General features: G+C 37.2%; 1 protein-coding gene across 1 annotated transcript in view; it reads left to right on the top strand.

The window, feature by feature from the left end:
- The window catches only part of IL1RAPL1 (interleukin 1 receptor accessory protein like 1), a 792,200-nt gene that overhangs the window by 413,032 nt on the left and 354,788 nt on the right, over window positions 1-24,380 (top strand). The window contains exon 3 of the mRNA XM_074816883.1: window positions 2,892-3,171. Within this exon, the coding sequence (XP_074672984.1) occupies window positions 2,892-3,171 (280 nt within the window). The remainder of the gene's footprint in view (window positions 1-2,891; window positions 3,172-24,380) is intronic.

Genomic DNA, 24,380 nt, shown 5'->3' with positions numbered 1-24,380 from the left:
AACTTCATGAGGTTCCTGTCAGTCCATTTCTCCAGCCTTGTTGAGGATCCTCTGGATGGCAGTGTGATGCTCTGGTGTATCAGCCACTCCTTTCAGTTTTGTGTCGTCATCAAACTTGCTGAAGGTACACTCTGCCCCATCATCCAGATCATTACTGAAGATGTTAAACAGGATTTGACCTAGTATTGACCCCTAGGGTGCACCACAAGATAAAACATAAAATACAAATCCATAATATTATGAGCATGCCAGTATTTATATTTGGTTAAATCGATATTCTCTTAAACTATCTGGTGGACATATTGATGTGGTCAGGCCAACAAATGACTAAATAGTTCAGTAGATGGTTACCTTCAAATGTAGTGTTGGTTGTACTTTGCGATATGAAGTTTTAACTGAAACTTTAGACAAATCTAGGCATTTAGGAATTTTTTGATTAGTATTCTCCTTCCATAGAAATGTCATCCAAATTATGTATTTGAAATAACTGTTTCACAGAGCATTAATGTAAATATAATACTTACATATTCAATCTATTGTTGACATTCTTCTTAAAACTCAGGAACTGAACTTTGATAATGTTAATTTTCAAAAGTTTAGTAATATTCCCTTTGGTTTTGCATGTGAGTATAGAATACCTGCTAACATGTTTGCTTAAGCCTACTAAACTGGTCTGCAAAGTGATCCATAGCACTTTTTCATGAGGAACATAGTCAAGGTTATAAAGTCAAGGATATCTGCTCTGCATAGTTAATCCTTCACTTGATATGAAGGCTTGAAACAGAGTTGGTGTTATTCTGCAATGTGTTCTTATGGATTCATCAAGCTCAAGGAACCATTAGAACTGATGAGAGAGAAAACATGACTAGCAGTCTAATACTATAAACCAAAGTTTATAACTTAATTAGGCAATGAAAGGCAAGATTACAAGTTGTTAATAAAGTATGATGAAGAAGTTATTACCTCTTAACTTATATAATGGAATTAACCCTGCTTAGAGGTGCCTGTTAATTAGTTTTTGGCATGGGAATTTAGAAGCAGAGAGAAACACAATCAGATCAGAGAGAGAATGCTCTTTCAAAACAGTAAAAAATGAAATTATCAAAGATGTAAATGACTTCTGAAATAAATGAAAGTTATTTTCTTAAGTCCTATCGGGAAGCATAGTCTTGTCTCTGTTCACTTCAATTTCTGCAAGAGTACCTCTATGTCTTATTATGGCCTTCTAATGGTTACCAATTTTTAGGGAGTGTTGGGTAGGAAAATTGAAACAGGGACATATTACTGTCCCTTCTTTGTCTCAAAAGTAAACACAGGAGGAAACAATCCATATATGATAGATAATATATGATATAGTTCTCTATGTGCAATGCAAATTGATTCTAAAGTTTTTATTCTTGTTTTGTCCATCTTTCAATGTTGTATCAACTTAGGTTACTACTTACACAGTGATGAGTGGAGATGTTTGTGTCTTTCTTATTTTGTTATTTATAATAAGTACTGTGGTATTATCCAAATGTAAATCTCAAAAATCACTATCTGGCATGCTATTCTATGAAATAAGAGATGAAAACATTGTCTATGTTTAAAATGCTAATACTGCTTTATCTTGCACAGTAGCTTGAATTCTCGGTTAAAAGTCACTATTCAACCAGCTCTAGGGTGAGAGGCATTTGATGTGAATTTTGTTTTGTGAAAGTCGATTTTCTAAGTTAACTAGCTGTCCAAGCTCTTTTAAAATTAATAAAAAGAAGTGTTAAGTTCAAAGACCAAATATTTATACAAGTCATAAATATTCATTTTAAGATGAAATAAATTGTCCTTTGGATGTAGTGATTGCTTTCTACTGACTGGAACAGGGGCCTTATTAAGTAGCTGAGGTTGGACACCTCAGTGAACCCAATGGTGGTTTTCCATGGTTGAAATTCCTTAAGAAAACCATAAGCTTTTTTTAAGGAAGCCATTGTATAAAGTATCTATTCCTTTTTTTTGTTTTGTTTTTTGGTATTCTTAACTAAAAATAATGAGGAAGAGGGAGGGAGATTGGGTGGGGTTTTTTTAGTTTTGAGGTTTGGTTTTGTTGCTGGGGTTCAGAAAGTTAAATCTAGTATTGCTTTCTGATGAACAGTTATTGTGGAACAAACAATATTGGTAGTGGCTGATATTCAACATGTGAAGAATATGAAAATTATTCTAGAATTATTGCTAATCAGGACAGGAAAATATAAAAAACATTAATCATTTAAATTAATTTTTAATGTACTTCTAGAAAGTCAGGAATTCCAAGTAAGAGCTGCTTAACTTGTTTTTGAATAATCCATTAAAAATACTGACAGTAATTTTCCTGGCAGTATCTTTTTTCACATTTGTTCTTATTGCTCTTATTGTTAAGACAGTTTCTTCTCCTCCTTCAAATCTAACCCAAACTTTCACACTTTCTGGTATAGGCCACAGCTGCTTGTCCTACTGTCTTCTGAGACTGAGTAATATCTGCTTTCATTACATGGTTACCCTGAAGGTACTTGATTGATGAAGGTCACAGATTATGACACCCTGTGTACCACATGGCCTCTGTGTTGCACTAATTTCACTCCAGTATTTATAACTGGTCATGCTGGAGTTCCACAAAAGAAAAAAAGAGCAATTGCTCAGTTATCTCAGAAGTTATCAACATTAAACACGAAATCTCATAAAAACTCTGTTCTGCGTAGACAAGTACATGACGTTAACAGTGTGAAAATGCAGTTAATTTTTCAGGGATCAAAAAAGTACTGCTAGTCGCACAATGGACCTTTTCCTAAATGCAATGCTTTCCCACAGTAAAGGTTGCTGTGTGAATAGTGCTCTCTGAAGCCTTTGATAATCTTTTTTCATTTTCTCTTATCTTTTAGCTGATGGATGCACTGACTGGTCTGTGGATTACAAGAAATATCAAGTTCTAGTGGGAGAACCTGTTCGTATAAAATGTGCACTTTTTTATGGATATATTAGAGCTAACTACTCCCTAGCCCAAAGTGCTGGACTTAGTTTGATGTGGTACAAAAGCTCTGGACCTGGAGATTTTGAGGAACCTATAGCTTTTGATGGAATTAGAATGAGTAAAGAAGAAGACTCCATTTGGTTCCGACCGACAGTGGTACAAGACAGCGGTCTCTATGCATGTGTTATAAGGTACTATATTTTAATATACTGCATTTTAATTAACCAGATATGAAACAAGGGTCTTAATAGTGAGGCTTGCATGCCAAAGAAAAATGTTTTCTGAGAGTGTTCCTTTTTCTTCTCCTCCTAGTATTCCGTTCCCTGAAGTGTTTAATGCTGAAGTAGAAACTACTATTGAATGTCTTGAACATTTTAAATTGTTTTTGGTATAAATTTAGGTCATTCATAGCAAATTCTAAAATTTATAAGTTGGGTGGGACTGGATAAGTCATATGTTCCTGCTTCTGATTCTGGCTTAACTCATTCCTAGAGTAAAAAGTTTCTTTTTCGCATTCAGATTTAATTTTTTATAGATTCTATTAAATGGTTTTACTTAACTTTTTTTCTGTAAAAAATTGCTATTTGATGTTTAGTTGCATCCAGGAAAACAGAAGGTGAGATTTGAGCATTTTTATAGGCACACATCCTCTACAATCGCATCTGGTTTAACCTGATAATAGAGGCTGAGTGCCAGATATCTTCCAAAGGTGTTTAACCTTCTGATGCATCAAGCTTTATCACCATAAATTGGACTAGATTCCACTTCATGCTTTCCAAAACAGGTGTTTGGCTTCTTTCTGCATCTTTAAAATGGTTTGCACTGAGATATTGTTTCCAGTCCTTTACAATCAAAAAGATCACCTAGGGACTTTCATATTGTCTCACAGACTTATACTAGATTTTCACAAGATGTGAAATTATGCAGATTAGAATTTGTACAAAGAGTTGCTACTAATTGTTCACAGGTTTGAAACAATTGGTTATTGCAGTTAGTTGAACAGATGAAGCAGTGTTCCTCTCTACATATCTATAAAAATGGTCTTGCTACTCACACACAATAGAGTCAGAAAGAAAGAAGAAGGCAACTGAGTGGCTAGAAAATGAACGCACAATGAAGCTATTCCAATGTTGCAAGGAAAATAAGGAAATTGTTTTACCAGCACCTGGGATGTTTCGTGTCTACTACTTTTTTTTTTTTTTTTTTGAGGGGGGAGGGGGCAGCGGGGGCAGGGAATGCTGTGTGGGTTGTGTAGGATGAAGATTTTACCAGATGATGTGTTTTTAAAAACATTTGTTCTTTGAGCTCTTTACATAACCTGTGAGACATTCTGTATTGCATTATTTGTTCAATAGCATTTTCGACATGGTTCTTATGATGATGATGGTTTTCTTTAAAAGAAAAACACAAAAAACTATGTTAAGCTACTTAAGGAGAATATTTAGTTATGCTTAGATTAATATTTTTTTTCAGATAAGTGTGTAACAGCAGCTGTGAAAATGCAAGAGTTTTGTCAGTTATTCTATAGTGCTATTGAAAATGCCATAATTAATCCCCTGTTTAGATAAAGAAAACCTTAAATATTTGATAATGCATTTTCCAGCAAGTAGAGATAAATGCTGAATTAAGATAATCAGGCATACTTTAAAATGTGTTTATCATGTCAACCTGTATTCATGCTTTTTCTAAATGGATTTCTGTTTAATCTGAAGGTAGGTAAGAGCATGTTCTAATCCACTTTAAGATACATACTACTTTCTTAGCACATCCTTAAATTCCAGTTGTCAGTGCTTATACATGTAGAATGATGATAGATTTTAAAAAATACAGTATTAATTAGTTTGTGATCCTGAGTACCCTTATGAACAGTTGCAAAACATTTCACTGTGAGGAGACCCACTAGAATAAACAAGTGTTGGTTAAAGTCTGTGCTTCTTATATCAGTGTTTCTGTCTTAGATTTGTTGGATGGAACCTTTCAAAAATGGAACCAATTCAATTCAGTTAAATTTCAAATGGTTCCATATTTCAAATCAAGATGGTTATTGGTAGAAGACACAACCCTCATTTCAGTATCAGAGAAATAGTGTTTTGTGCATACAGTCAAAGGTTACTTTCAAATAGTTTTGAATACCAACTTAAAATCAAATTTAAAACTTAATACATTATCTTCCTGAGATAAACATGTATTTGATGTTTTAATCTGAAATAAATAAAATTAATTACTCAGCAATATAATGTTTTCCTTTTTCCCTCATTCCTTCAGGTTCTTACACCATAAAGTAATTACCTGTCAAAAAAAAAAAAAAAAAAAAAAAGTTGAACTGATGCTATCTGGCAAAGCAATGTACTCTATCTGTACTTCCAAAGTTATTGCTACAGAAATATCTAGAAAAACCTCTCACATAAAATAGCTGTCTACTGCTCTTTACTGCTCTTTAGTCTCATCAGTGAAATCAGAATACTCAGCCCCACTGTTACTTTATGCTTGGATACTGGTACTATATACCAAAGAATCTGGATAAAGATTAGTGAACAAGAACTATAATTCTTTCAAGGAACAAACTAAAGATTGCAGGGATGGGATTTGGGAATTTTTCCTTACAGATTAGAATTTTTTATTTTTTAGTGACGAGTGCTTTAAATGCCTTCAGAATGATGTTATAAGCTATTTTAGTTTTGAAGACCCAATTGAGAGGCTCAGTTAAGAGAATTAAAATTACCTTGTAGCAAACTTATGTTCAGTGAGATGCTTGCAATAACTTGAGTAGGAGAGCAGGGAGAAGAGATGTACCTGTGAGGTAATGAGGGCAGGCAGTAAAGGGTAAACGAGCAAAAGCAGAACCGCATTTTGAATAAATGTCTCTGTCTAGTTTTTATTTCAAACTTACTTGAAGGGGTAAACTAGTCCAGTACTTACTCTTTTCTTTGCTCAGAAAGTCCTTTCTTCACAGTTCTGTATCTTTGCTACCTGTGTCAACAGTAAGGAAGAGAAATCTATCTATTGCACAGGATGTGTAGAGAACAACATGCTGGAACACACTATACGGCACTAAATTTCTACAGTGACTGCATTACACTACACTACATGGAATTTCATTGAGTAGAAGTCTTAACAGCACAGGAGCAGGCTGTTGCCACGTGCCAAAAAACAAGCAGGCAGGGAAGGAGACTGGTCTGGCTAAACAGGGACCTTTGGCTGGATCTCAAGAACAAAAGGAGAATCTATTGCCTTTGGAAGAGGGGCCAGGTCTCTCATGAAGACTATAAAGATGTAGTGAAGTTATGCAGGGGGAACATTAGGAGAGCCAAAGCGCAGTTAGAACTCAGCTTGGCTACAGCTGTTAAGGATAATAAAAAATGTTTCTATAAATTCATTAACAGCAAAAGGAGGATTAGGGAAAATCTCCCTCCTTTACTGGATGCAGAGGGAAACATGGTAACAAAGGATGAGGAAAAGGCTGAGGTGCTCAACGCCTACTTTGCCTCAGTCTTTAGCAGTGGAACTGGCTGTTCCCTGAACACCCAGCCTCATGAGCTGGGAGATGGGAAGCAGAATGAGGTCAGCACAGTTGAAGAGGAGGTGGTCAGAGACCTGCTACACCACTTGGATGCACACAAGTCTGTGGGACCCGATGGGTTACACCCAAGGGTGCTGAAAGAGTTGGCAGATGTGCTCGCCAAGCCGCTTTCCATGATTTAACTGAAGTCATGGCTAACTGGGGAGGTCCCATTGGACTGGAGGGTGGCAAATGTGACACCCATCTACAAGAGAGGCAGAAAGGATGATCCAGGAAACTAGAGACCTGTCAGTCTGACCTCGGTGCCAGGGAAGGTCATGGAGCAGGTCATCTCAAGTGCCATTAAAATTCATATAATGGACAACCAGAGGATCAGGCCTAGTCAGCATGGGTTTATGAAAGGCAGGTCCTGCCTGACAAACCTGATCTCCTTCTGTGACAAAATGACCCGCCTATTGGATGACGGAGAAGCTGTGGATATTATCTACCTGGATTTTTGAAAAGCATTTGACACAGTTCCCCATAGAATTCTCATAGTAAAACTGGCTGCCCATGGCCTGGATGAGCGAACGGTCTGCTGGATCAAGCACTGGATGGATGGACGGTCCCAGAGAGTGATGGTCAATGGAGCTAAATCCAGCTGGCGTCCGGTCACAAGTGGTGTTCCTCAGGGCTCGGTGTTGGGACCATTTCTGTTCAACATCTTTATTGATGATCTTGATAAAGACATAGAGTGCATTATCATTAAATTCGCAGATGACACCAAGTTAAGTGGGAGTGTCGATCTGCATGAAGATAGGGAGGCACTACATAGAGACTTGGATAGATTGGATCGGTGGGCCAACGTCAATGGGATGAGCTTCAACAAGGCCAAGTGCCAGATCCTGCACTTGGGCCACAACAACCCCCTGCATGGCTACAGGCTTGGGGAGGTGTGGCTGGAGAGCTGTGTGGAAGAGAAGGATCTGGGGGTTCTGATTGACAAGCAGCTGAACATGAGCCAGCAGTGTGCCCAGGTGGCCAAGAAAGCCAACAGCATCCTGGCTTGTATTAGAAATAGTGTGACCAGCAGAAGTAGGGAGGTGATAGTCCCCCTGTACTCTGCACTGGTGAGGCCACACCTGGAGTATTGTGTCCAGTTTTGGGCACCTCAATACGAGAGAGATATCGAGGTACTGGAGCGAGTGCAGAGGAGGGCAACGAAGCTGGTGAAGGGCCTGGAGAACAAATCCTATGAGGAGAGATTGAGGGAGCTGGGACTGTTCAGTTTGAGGAAGAGAAGTCTGAGGGGAGACCTCATCACTCTCTACAGCTACCTGAAAGGACATTGTAGAGAAGTTGGTGCTGGTCTCTTCTCACAGGAAATTAGTGACAGAACAAGAGGGAATGGCTTTAAACTGCAACAGGGGAGGTTTAGACTGGACATTAGGAAAAAATTTTTCACAGAAAGAGTGGTCAGACAGTGGAATAGGCTGCCCAGGGAGGTGGTGGAGTCACCATCCCTGGATGTGTTTAAGGGTCGTTTAGATGAGATGTTGGGGGATATGGTGTAGGGGAGAACTTGTAGAGTAGGACTGATGGTTGGACTCGATGATCCCAAGGGTCTTTTCCAACCTGAATGATTCTATGATTCTATGATTCACATTTTCAGTGAAATTAACATAGGGATAGTAGTGAAGCCTGGCTCTTTTTCCTTCAGAAACACAGAAAGAACCTTCATCCTTATTCACTGCTGTTCACAATAGTCTCACCTTTAATTTCTTATCCCTGGGTTTCTACCTACGGGAAGTTGGCTGCCGTAAAGAAATTGAGAAAATCAAGACTGAGCCTTATTAACAAGGCACTGCTGCACACCCGTAGCTGGAGAAGATGATGTAGACAGCTAGAAATAGCTTTCGGTCCTCTAGGACTATGATCTGATTGGTAGAATATGTATGGGCTTACACCCTGCTTTCAAGGAAGAAAATAATGTAGTTTGTTTCAGGTACAACACTGTGCTGTTCTGCTGCAACTTCTGTGTGCTGCAGTTTTAAGGAAGCAGAAGTTATAAAATGTTAAGTTTTTCAGTGGATGTCACATCACATGGTTGCTTGTTGTTTAACATATATGGGCAGTAAATATAACTAGATAAACTGCACAATCCAGACATCTTTCTGAATCTGAATATGGTCTTATTAACTAAAGACTTTGTTGTTTTTAAACTCATGTTTTAAAATGAGGTTGCTTTTACATCTGTAACTAGAAATTCTCTTTTAGAGCTACAGGTAATGTATTTTCAATGGTAGAAATCAGTTTGGACTTAAGACATGTAACATCTTCCTTTGTCCTCCATTTGTCTTTAATAATGATGGTAGTAGTAGCCCATTTACTTTTCTGTAGTTGAGTCTTTGTGCAGACTTATGTGTTTGGATGTTTAAAAATATTAATTGCTTTGATAAACTGAAATATTTAGTGGAAAAATGCATGCAAGCAATCAAGTCTTGTTCAGAAACATGAGAGTGGCTATAAAGTAAGCATAAGATCCAGATAAAAATAGGTAAGAAGTTTAAATCATGCATTTTAACTACATTACAGATGAAGAACCTTCTCCAACTTTAACACACTTAAAATAATTTCATTAGGTACTTATCAGCCATAAAAATACTGCCTATTGTTCATTCAGTGATACTCAGCTTTGAAGTTTCAAATTCAGATCTGACTGCCAGGTTCAAACTGGGAATAACAGCAACTATGGAGATGATTCAAATCTATCTGCAGCCCCAGTCAGTAACAAACCTGAGCAGCTGCTTGAGAATCTATCTGTTTGTATTAGTCACACACTATCTAGCATTTTAGACAAAGAGGTAAAGACTGAAATACAGTGAAGCATATAGAATTTTCTGGTTTTACTTCAGAAAGCAAGCAAGCAAGCAAGCAAGCAGTAAAACAGGAAAGAAAAGAAAAAATAAATAAAAGAAGAAAAAAGAAAAGGAAAAAGGAAGGAAGGAAGGAAGGAAGGAAGGAAGGAAGGAAGGAAGGAAGGAAGGAAGGAAGGAAGGAAGGAAGGAAGGAAGGAAGGAAGGAAGGAAAGAAAGAAAGAAAGAAAGAAAGAAAGAAAGAAAGAAAGAAAGAAAGAAAGAAAGAAAGAAAGAAAGAAAGAAAGAAAATACTTCTACTCAACTTCACAGCAGTTTTGGATTTTTTTATATTTACATATAGATATACACATGCATCCACACATACAGGCATTATGTTGCTGAATTGCATAACTTCCCTGCCATCTAGTTCAGTTACTATATAATTTTTTATTTAAGACAGAAATAAAATAAAATACCTTTAGAGATATTTTAAATAAAAAAATATGAATTTTCTCTATAAAATTTTAAACAAAAACTGCTTCAGATTATCTTTGAAAAACATCACAGTGTAGGAGAATATACAATACTTTTTTTTTTTTTTCTCTAGGCATAATTTGAAACATGAGATTGCTGTGAATATATGAAGAATAGTCCTTTATTGTAATCATGTGAAAATTCATTTTAAGTTTAGATAACATAAATTCCTTCTGTTAAGTAGGATGTGTTCCTTTGCTGATCATCTTCAAATACAAAAATATTGATTTGCTGTAGTTTAACAGATCTAGTTTTGACAGATTGTGAGACCCCACTTGCAGTGCTGTGTCCAGCTCTGGGGCCCCCAATATAAGAAGGACATGAACCTGCTCGAGTGGGTCCAGAGGAGGGGCACGAAGGTCATAAGGGGGCTGGAGCACCTCCCCTATGAGGACAGGCTGAGACAGTTGGGGTTGTTCAACCTAGAGAAGAGAAGGCTCTGGGGACTCCTTATAGCGGCCTTCCAGTACTTAAAGGGGGCCTACAGGAAAGATGGGGAGAGACTCTTTATCAGGGAGTGTAGTGATAGGATGGGGAGTAATGGGTTTTTTAACTGAAAGAGGGTAGATTTAGGTTAGATATAAGGAAGTTCTTTATTGTGAGGGTGGTGAGGCACTGGAACAGATTTCCCAGAGAAGCTGTGGCTGCCCCCTCCCTGGAAGTGTTCAAGGCCAGGTTGGACAAGGCTTTGAGCAACCTGGTCTAGTGGGAGGTGTCTCTGCCCATGGCAGGAGGGTTGGAGCTAGATGATCTTTAAGGTCCTTTCCAACTCAAACCATTCTATTCTAAGAATTATAGCTTAACAAATGTAACTATTTAACTTGTTTATATAGGGCTAGTTAAAATCATTGCAGTCATATGAAAGATGCATTTTATAAGCACATAGTTATTTTGTGAAATAAATATAATAAATATGAAGTTTAAAATAACAACATATGCAATTTATTTTTACAGAAAAATCCCTTAGTCTCTTGTTTGTTTTTGAAGAGGCTATGGAGCCTAACCATCCCCTGCAGTAACTTGTTCAATTACCAGAGTTCTTTCAGATAATATGAAATCTTGTTCTATTAATTTTAATAGGAATATCTATTTTTATATATATATAATTCTGTTGGTTCCTAAAAAACGTGCATTGCACACAGTCGTGATACGTATGCACACAATTGTTTAATACATTGTCAGAAATCCTGAATACAGAATGCATAAGGAAATCTTAGCTTTAGTGAGCAAAAAAAGAAATACAATTAATTTTTCATAAACCTTGTGCAAGCACCATTTATTCATCATCTTGAATAATATAACACATGTTTACAAATGGGAATTAACATAGTATCAACCATTTTTAAAAACTCTCTTGCTGTAGGAAGGTCTTTTACCCTGGCCATATATATTAATAAATATTTTTATTTCTTTATACAGTTTTTACCAATTATAATCTTAAGAAGAGAGTAAATGTTCAGATAACAACTAGATCTTAAATCTGAATGAAAATAAAAAACAACAAAAAGAGAAATATCTGAAAATTAAGCCTTTACAGCGGTTTATCTTACAAGTTCAAACACATGGTGTTCCCTAGATCTTCATGGGATCCCTGGTTACATTTAATTGTGTTAGTAACAAAGAAATCTGACAATGGATGAGAGAAATAAGCTTTCTTAAAGGAAGACCAAATGTGCTAACAATACACAGAAATAACTCTCAGAAGAACCTGATATTCTGTTAATTCCTTTAAGTAAGTATCATCACAGTGGTAAAGTAATTACCAGAAAATGAGCACTAGAAACAGATTTAAAATTACTGCAAAGTAGTTTGGAATGCAGATTTGCAAGTTTTCATGATTTGTGTTTATTGGAATGCTTTTGAGTGAAGCCCAGAAGTCCTGGTTTAGAGCATTGGCCCACACAAAGAAGGTAGTTTTGTAAGCTTTTAGCAATTAGGCATTTGTAGCCATCTGGCAAGAAAACTGAGGGGATAGTAAAGGAATATAGAAGAAAAATAAGGATGGAGATGTCTGCACCATTTGAATTATTTAAATGTTTGAACCCCCACTACAGGTCTTTGTACAGAAGTCAACAATTCTGACAGCCTCTTGAAGCAGTGTGCAAGTTCAGGAGAATGTTTATTGCGCACAGGAGATGGACTTTCCTTGGTCCCCTCCTTCTTGTTGATTTGGTTTGTAGAGAGCAGCGGAGGCAATTGACTGTGCCTTCATTATTCCTACACGTCATTTGTAAGCTTGTCTGAGCTTTTTCCAAGGTCTTTTTCTTCTGTGAAAGTGACATGGAATTTCTTCTGTGAAAGATCCATGACAAGGAATCTGCCTTTTATGGTGATCAAGGTTTGATCCATCTCCTTTTCAAATGTGAGCTTGGTTGACTAGCCTGACATCCATGTAATTTTTCACTGTGACATAATGCCTTGGTGAGCAGAAAAAGCCTTCAGGCTATCAGGAATTTATACAGGTTCGGTTGCTGCAGCTTACATTAAGTGTCCTGTACAGATGGAAAAAGCAGTTGCTAGTTCCTAGAAATAAATGAGATCTGGGATTTTCTTGAAGTTGGTGCTTGTTGGAAGGTCTTCTGACAATGCAAGAGGTCAGCTGTCTGACATTAGCATCTTTATTGTATGTGATAAATATCTTTCACATGCTTTAGGACAAAACAAATGCCTACTCTGAAGAGATAAACAAATGAGTGCAGGAGACCTCTTCTCATTGTTAAACTGATACAAGCTATGCATAATGCTAAATTCCAGCATGTGTTTGCTGTTTGATTGGCTTAGTGAGAACTTGGCACTGAAAAATACAAACAAGCAAGCAAGCATGGTGGTGAGTGGATAAAGGAGCAATACAACCTTTACATGGGTAGAGTTATGATTTTAACTGAAGAGTCTTGGTGGACTAGATGTAAGCAAGTCTGAGAACTAAAAGAGTTAGTCCAGAGAATTGTTTTAGGTAAGACTTCATTAAAGGATATATTAATTTATACTGAGGGGAAAAGAAGTGGTGCAACTACTTACACAGAATAGGGGAAGGATGTTGATATAACATATGTTGATATGTTGAAATTGGTGTATTTGAGCAGAATGCATTGTTAATCTCCCATTTTAACAGATCTGAACTTACAGTAATGGCACAGACAATGCTTGAGGAGAGAATTATATGAAGAAAAGCTTTCTATTTGATCCCAAGTTTCTTTTACTACTAATTCCTTTGTTATCGAGAAATTTGCTGAAATACAATTTAACAAATAACTTAGTTTGTCCTTAAAAGTACTTTTAGCAAACCCATTTCACTTGCCCTTTGATTGTCAAGGTTCTTGTCACAACTAAATTAGTATTTCTGACCAAAAATTAACACTTCAGATCTCATTTCAGTATAATAGTAAAATTTGATTGTGATGTTTGTTTTTTAAGCTGTAATTTAAGAGGGAAAAGTGCTAACGTAGTCAGGCTGCATTAATATGCATTGGTTTTAGTAAGAAAAACAGTTTCTCTTTTGTTAAAGAGTAGGCAGTGGTTTGTTCATTTTACACTCTCCTCCTAATTTCATCCATCTTAGAAAAGAACCAGACATCATGTAACAATATGGAAGAAGTGCCCTATCAGCTGCACTTTTAGCAAATGTGGGAGGAGGAGAAAATACAGATACAATTAATTCCATATAACAAATACTTAAGTCAAGGGTAGATAATTTTCTTCCAGGCACTAGAGAAAATGGAGTATTAACGCAAAGAACTAAAGTTGCTTGCTCATATTTTCAAAACAATGGCTTCAATTTTTTCATTGTCTGCAAAGTTTATTTATAGATTCTTTATTTTTTATTGCTTCCTCTAACAGAATTCCAAACAACCAGGTTGTATAGTTAGTAATAATATGGGCCTCCTACCTTTTATATGATTGTTTAAGTTTTTCCTTAACCTCTTATTTCAAATTCTATTTTGAATGTCTGTCCTGCAAATGCTTACCTCTGTGTATATAAACAGCCTGCGGGCATCAAATTCAGTTTAAGGATCTAGATGCTAAATAGCTGCATATGAATTGTTTCCTTCTTTAATTCCCATTGTTCTCAGGCCATAGACCAATTTAGCTGATGTTAAAATATAGCTGAAACTTGATTCAATTACATGGGGATAGGTGTCTAATACAATTTCAGAGGTACTAGGAGCATTTCCAAGACATTTGCAAGGGAATGACATATATGGCACTGGATCTGGAGGAGGCTGAACGTGGGATACATTTGGGCAAGCCGCATGCCACTACACACCCACTCTTAGGTAAATAAAATGAGCTTTTTGTGGCTTTTCAGCTAAACCATTTGCTAGGCTCCATCAGCCCAACTGACAGCTACAGTAGGAGTTTAGACATAGCATACAGGTATATGAATGTAAGTGGATAACAGAACTGAAATGTCTTAAACTGAATCCCAAACTAAATTAACTTCATTTGTGTATTCATATCACATACATTGAAATGCACTGGCTATTGTGAAAGTTAAGGGGCATATCTCTGTACTTTGTGATATGTCATGAGACTGACATTTTAAAATATTAAATTTATCTGAAGAGTCTATAATGTAAGAATGTAATGTGATTGAATTAATGTATAGTCTAAATTCTTCTGAAATGCAAATCTAAAATAGTGATTGAGGCTCCCAAAATTCATCAAACTGACTTAAATTATTTTGAGGACTTATCCCACTGGTTTTGAACATCAAAAATTTTGTGCCAATCCTTTCGGAAGAAAAATAGTATCTCTCATCAAAAAGACTGAACAGCATGAGTTGCAGGGAGGGGAAAACAAGTGAAGAAGAAATTGAAGACTAAATGTATTAGTCTAGAATCTTGAAGACAAACTATCAATATTCTCTTGTTGGAAAGCCTTATTCTGACTTAATTTTGTTCTGCTTGCTTTTTCAGTCTCTAAAGTCTTAAAGAAATAAAGAAATCCCTCTGTTACTCTAATCATGTCTCTAAACATTTTTTGAGTGGATTATATTGGTGAAGTCTGTGAATTTTATCTATTTTCACTGTGTCAAGGGTTTCTTACACATAATTGTTTTAAACAGTGATGGCTATTAAGATGCATTATCCTTGTTTTTAAGGTTCTCTTCCAATAGTCACAGATGGGTTCATCAAAATTTTGCTAATCTGAAATCTTACTAATAAAGACATAAACTTGAGAATAGATGCTTGTCATGGTTTATGCCCAGAGGGCAACTGAGCACCACCTAACTGCTTGCTCACTCCTTCCCCCTTAGGGATGGGGAGGAGAAAATAAAACAAAAGTCTCCAGAATTGAGACAAGGACATGGAAGTATGACAATTATGGTGATGGTCAAAAGACAGACTCGATTGGGGAAGAAAAAATAACATCAATTTAATTTGAACGCCACCACCACCACTTAATTTACCAGTCAAACAGGGTAGGACAGTGAGAAATACAACCACATCTTAAAAACACTTTCCTCCCATCCCTCTGTGAGAAACGGTCAGTTGCCAATTATCAACGGCTCAGACAAGATGCGGTGTGAAGCACTCTTTACTACGTTCTTGCAAGACCGGGCACCCCATCAAGTGGACGCACCTAACAGCCATCGTGCAATGGTTTATATCCCTTTCTCCCAACCGCGAGTTCCCTCCCCTGGTTCCTCACTGACTGAGTACTACAGGGTGTACAGACTTCCCGAACCGCCTACCGATACGCCCCTTCATGTATGTGTTCATACATCACATGTGCATGGAAATGAACCTTGGCTTTCTCCAGGGCGAAGAAGTTAATATGCACGAGCTCATTACACAAGCGTACTAAGACAGAAAAGTTCGAAATTCAGGTTCCCCAAGTCTTTCCGTATCTGCATCCATCTAAAGCCAGTTCCAAGTACTGGGTCATCACAGTTGACAAAAAGACCACCTGTCTTCTAGCCCTAGGCCAGGGATTTCAATGGTTGTGAAATGCTTTTGTTGATTGCTTTGGTGAATTGTTCCTGTCATTCCCATCAGGCTTATTATGCGAAAACAACATTCTTTCCCTTACACCTCCCTTCTTCCCAGGCTCAGCTTTGCTCCCAATTTCTCTACCTCCTCCCCCTCAATGGTTCAGGGGGGTCAGGGGATGGGGGATGCAGTCAGTTCATCACCCAGTCTCTGCCGCTCCTTCCCCCTCAGGGGGAAGGCTCCTCACACTCTTTCCCTGCTCCAGTCTGGGGTTCTTCTCACAGGAGACAGTCCTCCATCAACTTTCTCCAGCGTGAGTCCTTCCCATGGGCTGCAGCTCTTCACGAGCTGCTCCAGCATGGGTGCCTGCCATGGGGTGCAGTCCTCCCAGCACCCGACTGCTCCAGTGCGGGCTTCCTGCAGAGTCCCGGTCTTCTTCAGGCGCAGCCACCTGATCCAACGTGGGGTCCTCCACAGGCTGCAGCTGGGCATCTGCTCCACCAGTGACGTCCAAGGGTAGCAGGGGGACAGGCTGCCCTCTCACCACGGTCTGCAAGGGTCTCTCTGCTCTGATGCACCTCCTCTCCTTCCTCCCCCTTTCTTCCACTGACCTTGGTGTTTGCATAGACAATTCCCTCACAACTCCTCCTCCTCCTCCCAGCTTCCCCTTCTTAAATACCTTGTCACAGAGGTGCAGCCCCTGTTCTTAATTAGCTCGGCCTTGGCGGGTCTGACTTGGAGCTGGGGTAGAAGCTCTAGAAGCTACTCACAGGAGCCACCACTGTAGCACCCTCCCCGCTACCAAAAACCCACCACACACAAACCCAACACAATGCTAAGGCAAGTCTCTGTTATATACACATTTTTTAATTAACTGTATATAAATAGATATATATTATATATAATTTTAAACTATTTCTACTAGAAAGACTGCATCATTTTTCTGCTAAAAATGAAGTTTAGCATTTATGTGGAGTTGTTTTTTTTTTTCAAAATGTAGATTAGATGCTGCCCATCTCACTGAGATAGTATTGATAACTATTAACACTCTTGCTGAAACAAAATGAAGATCCAGACACTGAAGATAGTAAATATCTTGGAAAAACAGTTAATGGATGTTATTACATTTGTATATTTCCTGGGACTGAGAAAGAGGGAGATTTAGATTAAAAAAACTTTTAAACATTTTGGTAAATAATAATTTCTTTTAGTAGCATCCATTCTTAAATGTTTATGTCCATTAAATTATGTATGGATAAGATATTTGACCCAAACAGTTCATGATGTCATTATGAGATAGCTGATAGCTGGTGACCATGGAGGAAACTGGAGGAAAAAAGCAACAGATACTGTATGTTAACGAAATATTGCCTTGGAAACATAGTGCATAAGGAGAAGCAAGTTACTTACTAAGTCTGGCAATGTCAAATAGCAGATTTTCCATAGAAGTGCTGATGCACATGAATCAATAATCTAGTGTGAAGAGGGTAGAGTACTTGGAGAAATCAAGCGAGACCTTAAAGTGACTTCAGGTTTGATATGCTAGAAGTAATAAAATGAGATCTTGTAACACCTAAATCATTTGGATTCAAAGAATATTTCTCTTTCTTGTTCTATTATGATAAAGTCAGAGTTCACATGTAAGCATAAGATAAAGATTCATGTTTGCAATGACCATATTTCATAATGAATTGTTTTATCAGTTCCAGTGGTGACTGTAGAATGACTAAAGTGTAACTCTTTTGTAGTAAACATTTCTAGAATTGATGGTAGTCTGAAATCAGTGAATTTATATTTTTTTTTATGTCTTCCAGACATAAAGTTTACAAGCAGACTTAGCAATAAAAATTATTTGTAACACTGAAAATAATATTGTGCAGATTTTCCCACTATAGAGGAAAACTAATGACATTTGCATATTTGGTTCTTGCTTAGTGTTACTATCTGTCAAAGTAACATAGCCTGATGCTGCTAGTTTCAAAGGTGATGAGAATGACACTACAGATCTTGAGGTATTTATTTGCAGAGGCTGAGAAGATGATCAAAGGTCAAGATTGTCTCTATAATCTTAATTCAGCCTTTGAGTGCTAAATTTGGATTTAGTTTAGAAAATTAATCAAGATTGGACAGTGAAGAGGGCTCCTGTTTTCATTTATTCAAGAGTTAGTGTGTCCATGTTAATACACACACTAATACACACACACACACACACTCATATATCCATAGTTGCACACCAGCATACATATATGTCCATAGTGAACCAAGAAAGAATTAAAGGCAAGAAGGGATGGCCTGATACAGTTGATGAGGACATGCTTGGAAATTGGAATTAATTTTTGTCTGTCACACACTTCTTATGAGAATACGGACAAGTCATTGGAACAAGCTTGCCCTTCCTCTTTTTGGTGTTGCACTGTGGATTCTGGCCACTCTTTTTCAAGGCTGCACTGAAAAGAACCCCTGTAAGTCATTATTTCTTTGATATAATGAGAATAATAACAACTATGCAAATTGAATTTGTCACTCAGCAGGAAATCATTATAATATGACCTCTCTAAGATTTTGGCATTTATTTTTTCAGTCTTGCATGCTAAATGTTGACATAAACTATTTAAAATACATGACAACATACAAGGAGATACGGTGGCTTTTTTGGTTCAGCTGTTTTATCTGGTTTCAGTTTCATACATATACCTGTTTTCTGAGAGTGAAAAGATCCCAAAGTTTTATATTTGATGCAATTATATAATGAAATTTAATTAGTGGGTTATATATAAAAATAAATAAACTTTTAAAAAATAGTCTAAAAAGGAAATTTAAAATGATTGGGTTTTGCCTGATATGTTAAATTGTTTTATGATAGCCTTGAAGAACAGAAAATGTTTTTTATATACTCTCTGAAAAGAATACATATTCACAATATGTAGAGTAAAAAGGACAAATAATAGACAACTATGACTATTTTCTTTTGCCCTTTCAAACAAGTTTTTCCACTTTCAGGCACAGGGTGAACTGAGTAGATTTAGCAGCAAGGAATAATCAGCTATACAATCAGCTTCATTTCTATGATGTTCTTGAGTTTTTAAGATCAAGTTGTCTGGCTTCTAAGGGCAGAGTACAGATTAAAGTTCACAGTTTCAACTGTGGATTATTAAAGTGACAGATTGCTCAAATGAGCACAAGTACTAATGCCTTTTCAGTGGCATTTTCATGACATGTTTTTGTTGTGGGTTTTTTTCTCTCCTGAAATGTCTATCTACCTTTTCTGGACATTACAATTAACCCCATTCAATATAAGCAACTTGGTTCTGTGTTTGGTCCCAGATGTAGTTCTGCCTCAATATTCATTCTAACTCTACTGTGGTTTTGTAAAGTTTTATGACAATGTGACAACTGAACGGAATTCTTCTTTCCAATGTGTGGCACCTAGCCTCAGGCCAAGGCCAGATAGGTTGGAGATTTTTGTATGGTATTAGTCAGGTTTCATATTACACAGTCAATGCCCAAGATGCCTACTACTACATGAAGGGTTAAAAAAAACAAGTCCAATTTACAAGACATCAACGCTGTATCTCTTGGTCTTACTGTGTGTTGTAGCACCCAGAACATGTCCTGAATAACCAATGGGACAGTATTTCAGTAAAGGCTTGTGGAGAACTGCAGGGAGAAGTGTTGGCAGTCATAAGATATTAGGAAAGATACAAGTGATTTTTCTTCTATAGGCAGGTCAGCCTCAGCCAGGACCTGGGGGAGAAGACAGAGGGATGATCCAGGAAGGGAAAATGTGCCATTGGTATCAACAGTTGGAAAGAAGAGGTGTGTGAAGATGTTTCTGGCACTTCAAGAGAAATCTTTTCAGTGCTTAAGGACAAAATTTAAGAAACTACAGGTTTTCACCTGTGCATAGGAGCTGCCATTGACCCCATTTCCAGTTCTTCTTAATTAATCTGTTCTTCTGCATTCTCATATTTAATGTTATGCTCCTTCATTCAGAAAGTGGGCTTCAGTTACTGTTGCTTTTCCGGATCCAGCAAGAAATACTTCTCTCTCCCACAATTTCTAGGAAAGGTGCTTTTGCATTTTTGCTTCTTAATTGCTGGAACTCTTCTCCTTCATGCATAAATTTGCATATGCATATATGTGTACTATTTGAAGATAAATACATATATATAAAATATACATGCATGCATACGTATATGCAGGTAATAAAAGGATTAATGACTTTGAGGCCCAGGTTTAGAGCTACTCTTAATCTAGATGCTGTGAACATTATTCTTACACATTATAAGTAACAGTCAGTAACCCCCTGTTGTGACGTGTTATTAAATGAAGAGCGCATAGCCAAATACATCCTCACAATTGTGTCTTTACAGATAATAGGTAAATGACAGTCACAGGCTGTTTCTGTATGTGTGACATTGTATCTCCTAAAATAACCGTGGTTCATTGTATCTTTGGTATTGTTTAAAGTATGAGTATTAATATGGTATTTTACTGCCAAAGGTTGAATCAAATACCTTCAAAGTTGTGCTTGTTATTAGTGTTACATACTAAAAATAGTTTTGCTAGTAGCATCTTTGCTTTTAGCTACAGTTTTCTTGTATTTTTTCTCTGAGGATTCTTGGCAAAAACAAGGTCTTATAAAAATTAAATTTATTTCAGCATAATATTTACAATTAAGGCAAATGAAAAATAAAAACCAAATCTTATCTTTTAACGGAAATGTGCTTCCAGATATCCTTTTCACTCAGTGCTGAGGGAAAGAAAGACAAAATGCCTAGACCTCCTGGCTTTATATCTGTTCAGTACCTGAACAGAGCAGATCCTCAGTCTCAGCAAACCTCAGGTCTTTCTATTAGAATGCAGACAAGGGACTTGTGGATGTGGTATGTTACTGCATTACACTAATAATAAAGTGTAAAAATCAAAAGATGAGGCTTCTAAACAAACATCTTTACTCAATTCGCTACAGGAGCATTGGATAAGCAATATTCCAGGACTGACTGGCATTAGTTTTTGTCACTACTCCCAGCTGAGCTGGAGAAGAGTATGTTGAGAATGTGCACTTAAACTAATGCTGCAGCAAAAAAAGGCTTTAACTGTAGCCGCTGTTCTGGCTTTAAGGCACCTGAATCTCTTTTACTTTGGGAACAATTCTTTCCCCAGTAAGCAAGGGATTATGCTATTACCGAAGTGCAGAAACTACAAGCACTTTTCAATAGAAATCTGTTCCCTCCCAAACTGTCTGAGTTTTGACTGAGATTCTGACTTCTTAGCAACTGGAAAATGGCTGATAACTCCAGTGGGACCTAGATTTGCAGTTACCAGCTCATATTAAAAGCAGCAGAGTGGTTAAAAAATATGAACACATTCTTTCCTTCTATCATCACTAATGTGTTTTCATTTGAAGTATAATTCAAATGTTGCTGGTAATGTCCTCGTAACCACATAGAGTCTTAATGTGAATGTAGGGGTACCCAACTAAGTAGCTGAAACTCAGGAATTGAGTCTACATAAGTTACACATGGAGTAAGCCAAGATTTTTGAGCTGCTCATGCAGTCATTCCAAGTACATATCATTTAATGGCAACTTTCACTCAGTCAGAGTTTATTTGAGAGAAGTTAATCTAAGAATAGAAAATTTCAGTTAACCCTCCAGTGAAAATAACTGGCTCTTTATGAATTGTTTGGATGTAGCTTTCAGGATGGGACAGAAAAAGGAAAAACAATTTCCCTGGGAGATTGCAGTCAAATATTCTAGTTTGAAAGGTTAATGAAAAACTTGGATAGTGCTGTGATAAAACTATACACGAGCTTATAAGGAAATGAAATCCTTTGTATTCAGTTCAGGATATGCAGTAACTAAAATTGGGACCTGCATACTGAGTGGTAAGATAGAAAGAAAGATGAGATCAGAGCACATTTACTGTGGATTGTACATCCATTGTACATCCAGAGTACCAAATAAGAAGAGGAAGTGTCTGAGTGGAGGAACAACTGGGGAAAAAGAAATGTGCTCATGCTATTTAAAGATAACATTGTAATATAGGCACACAGGGTGGCAGGATTAAGGAAACTTTAATTACTGTATTCCTTTACATCTAATTTTTTTACTTCACATTTTTTGTTCATTTATTTTAAATCTACAGATTGCATGGCAGAAGAATTGTATGGTTTTAATTTTAATGGGGTGTGTATATACCCTGTTAAAATTAATATGTCATCTCTGACTCTTCTGTCCTATGAATTTTACCCAGGCTCTATAGCACTATAGGTAGAAAAGTTATTAAAAAACTGTGTAGATTTAGTGTTATACAAAACTATATTGAGTCCCTGTCCTTCTTAAAAAGTTCTCTGAGATGGTGATGAGATTTAATAGTGAGACATGCAGCTTTCCCATTTCTAGGTTGTATCATTCTCTTAGGTCCCCACATAGGAATGAGCAGGGCAAATGTCCCTGTGCAGGCACAGTCAATGTCAGCGGTGACACTGAGGGTGTGCCCAATCTCCCCACTGCAGAATACTGGCTGCTACATGCCGAAATACCATCTCCCGAAAAGATTTCCTTCACAGTAGCATTGATTTCAGGTTTGGAAAGTTTGGAAAGTGACAGTCCCTTTTCCTGCTGACAGCAACGCTGCATTGATCCATTCATGACTTGAAAGGAGAAGAAGAATGGCCTCAGATAAATGTGAGATCTACCGGACTGTTATGAAACACTGACAGTAAATACTCCATTCGTGCTTATAGATATTGCTAATTTTTCCATTTGGCTCTCAAGTGCTGAAGCCAAAACAGTCTGCAGACTCCTTTATGTGCCTCAGGAACACCCTCTCAAGCTCAAGTCTGTTCATTATTCAAGGGGTGTTATATTAGAACAATTGTCTGGCCTGAAATATTGCCCCTTGCTTTTGAAAACCTGTTCAGGTTTTCCACTATGAATAGTTTTCCTTATAGGAGCAGATTTTTGCCTTTTTTTTTTTTTTTGTTGGGAAGTTTATTTAGGGAATAATTCTAACACTGCACAGGTCCCCCAGCATTAGACTTTTTGGTCACAGGGAGTCTTCAACAGGGAATCAATGAAAACAGGGACTGTGTTAACCTCTCATATTGTTCACCAGAGAGAAAATATCTGGTTGTTAATTAGAGAAATAAACCAGCAGTGTATGTAATAATGTACAATTTGTTTAGAGTGGTACTTTTAAGCTGTACTTTCCTATTCTTTGTGAGAAAAATCCTCCCACACATCTTCAAATCTTGTGGGTGTTCAGTGCATGAGGAAAATTGGCAAAGGCCAGATGAAATGAAATCAGCTAAAATAGAAGAGTTTGGATTAATTTTTTTCTCCCTTTTTCTAACATGTGCTTATATTCAAAATAATAAGACCAATGAGATTAACCAGTAGATGCTGTTTCTGTGGACTTGATATGGTCTGAAAATGTGACTTGCACCAGCTTTCACGACAGTTAAATTCCATCAGTGAAAAAAGTAAGATAAAATTGCATGGACAATATAATATGAGAAAAATATGTTATGATCCAGATTTTTATGAGGCATTTTTCAAGCACTGAAAATCAGAGTTCCCCAGTCCCATTAGGGTAGAGCAGGCATGACTGGTTGCTGGATGACTTAAACTGTGATGGACAGTGGGTCCCTTCTGTGTCTCACACATAAGACTTGACATAAAATGATTTACACAGGACAGCTGATGTTGTCTTATGTGGGATACGGGGAGTGTCCAAACATCTATGTCTTCCTTCTGAAATGATGAGAGGCGTGAGTAAAAATGTGGATGAGACTCTAGCAGACTATGGCATAACGTTCTTACATGAAACAGAACAACAAATATTGCTTGAAAACCTTAACTTTGGAAAACTACAGCAAATCTTACTGTTAGTCTCTCTTCTCAGTCTCATTTAAACAGGGACTTTAAATGAGCAATCTGCTTGTGTTTCAGTCCTTTGCTGCTGCTGAGATCAGCATGCAGTACTTACTTTGACACCATGTTTTACTCTTTGGTGTTTAGAAAATGCATCAAAGAAATCGAATTTGAGTGACAGAATAAGTATTATAGATTCTCTTGTTTTAGCAGTGTGAAGACTGCTAAAGGGGACATAATGTTTTTGAGTGAACAGCTACATGATTAATACATTTTTGAGCATTTCATATGCCCTAACATCTCACCCTTTCTGATTCTTCAATAGTTCTGTCTGGAAGAGGTGTGACGGACAAATTTATGTTTGCTGAAGCACTGTATATCAAATTTGCAGATTTCACAAGTTACAATACAGAAATATCTTTATATGTGTGTAAATCTGAATTGCATCGTGGATGTTATTTCTTTTAAAAGTATAAATAATCACTGTGAGTAGGATGATGGGTTTGATATTCTTTCACCAGAAAAAGGAGAAAATATTTAGTGTAAAGAGAACATCATCTGCTACTCAATAACTGTTATGCAGCAATTGATAGAAATTGGTAAGGAAGTAATTTTTGTGTGTTTAGAGTGACTTTGATGTTGCAATATAGTTAGCAATCACAATCAAGAGTGGGTGATTTATTCGTCCTGTACTACA

This window comes from Strix aluco, chromosome 2, assembly GCF_031877795.1.
Source record: "Strix aluco isolate bStrAlu1 chromosome 2, bStrAlu1.hap1, whole genome shotgun sequence".
NCBI lineage: Eukaryota > Metazoa > Chordata > Aves > Strigiformes > Strigidae > Strix > Strix aluco.
The sequence above is the reverse complement of the archived record's forward strand: the minus strand, read 5'-3'. Positions and strand labels throughout refer to the sequence as shown.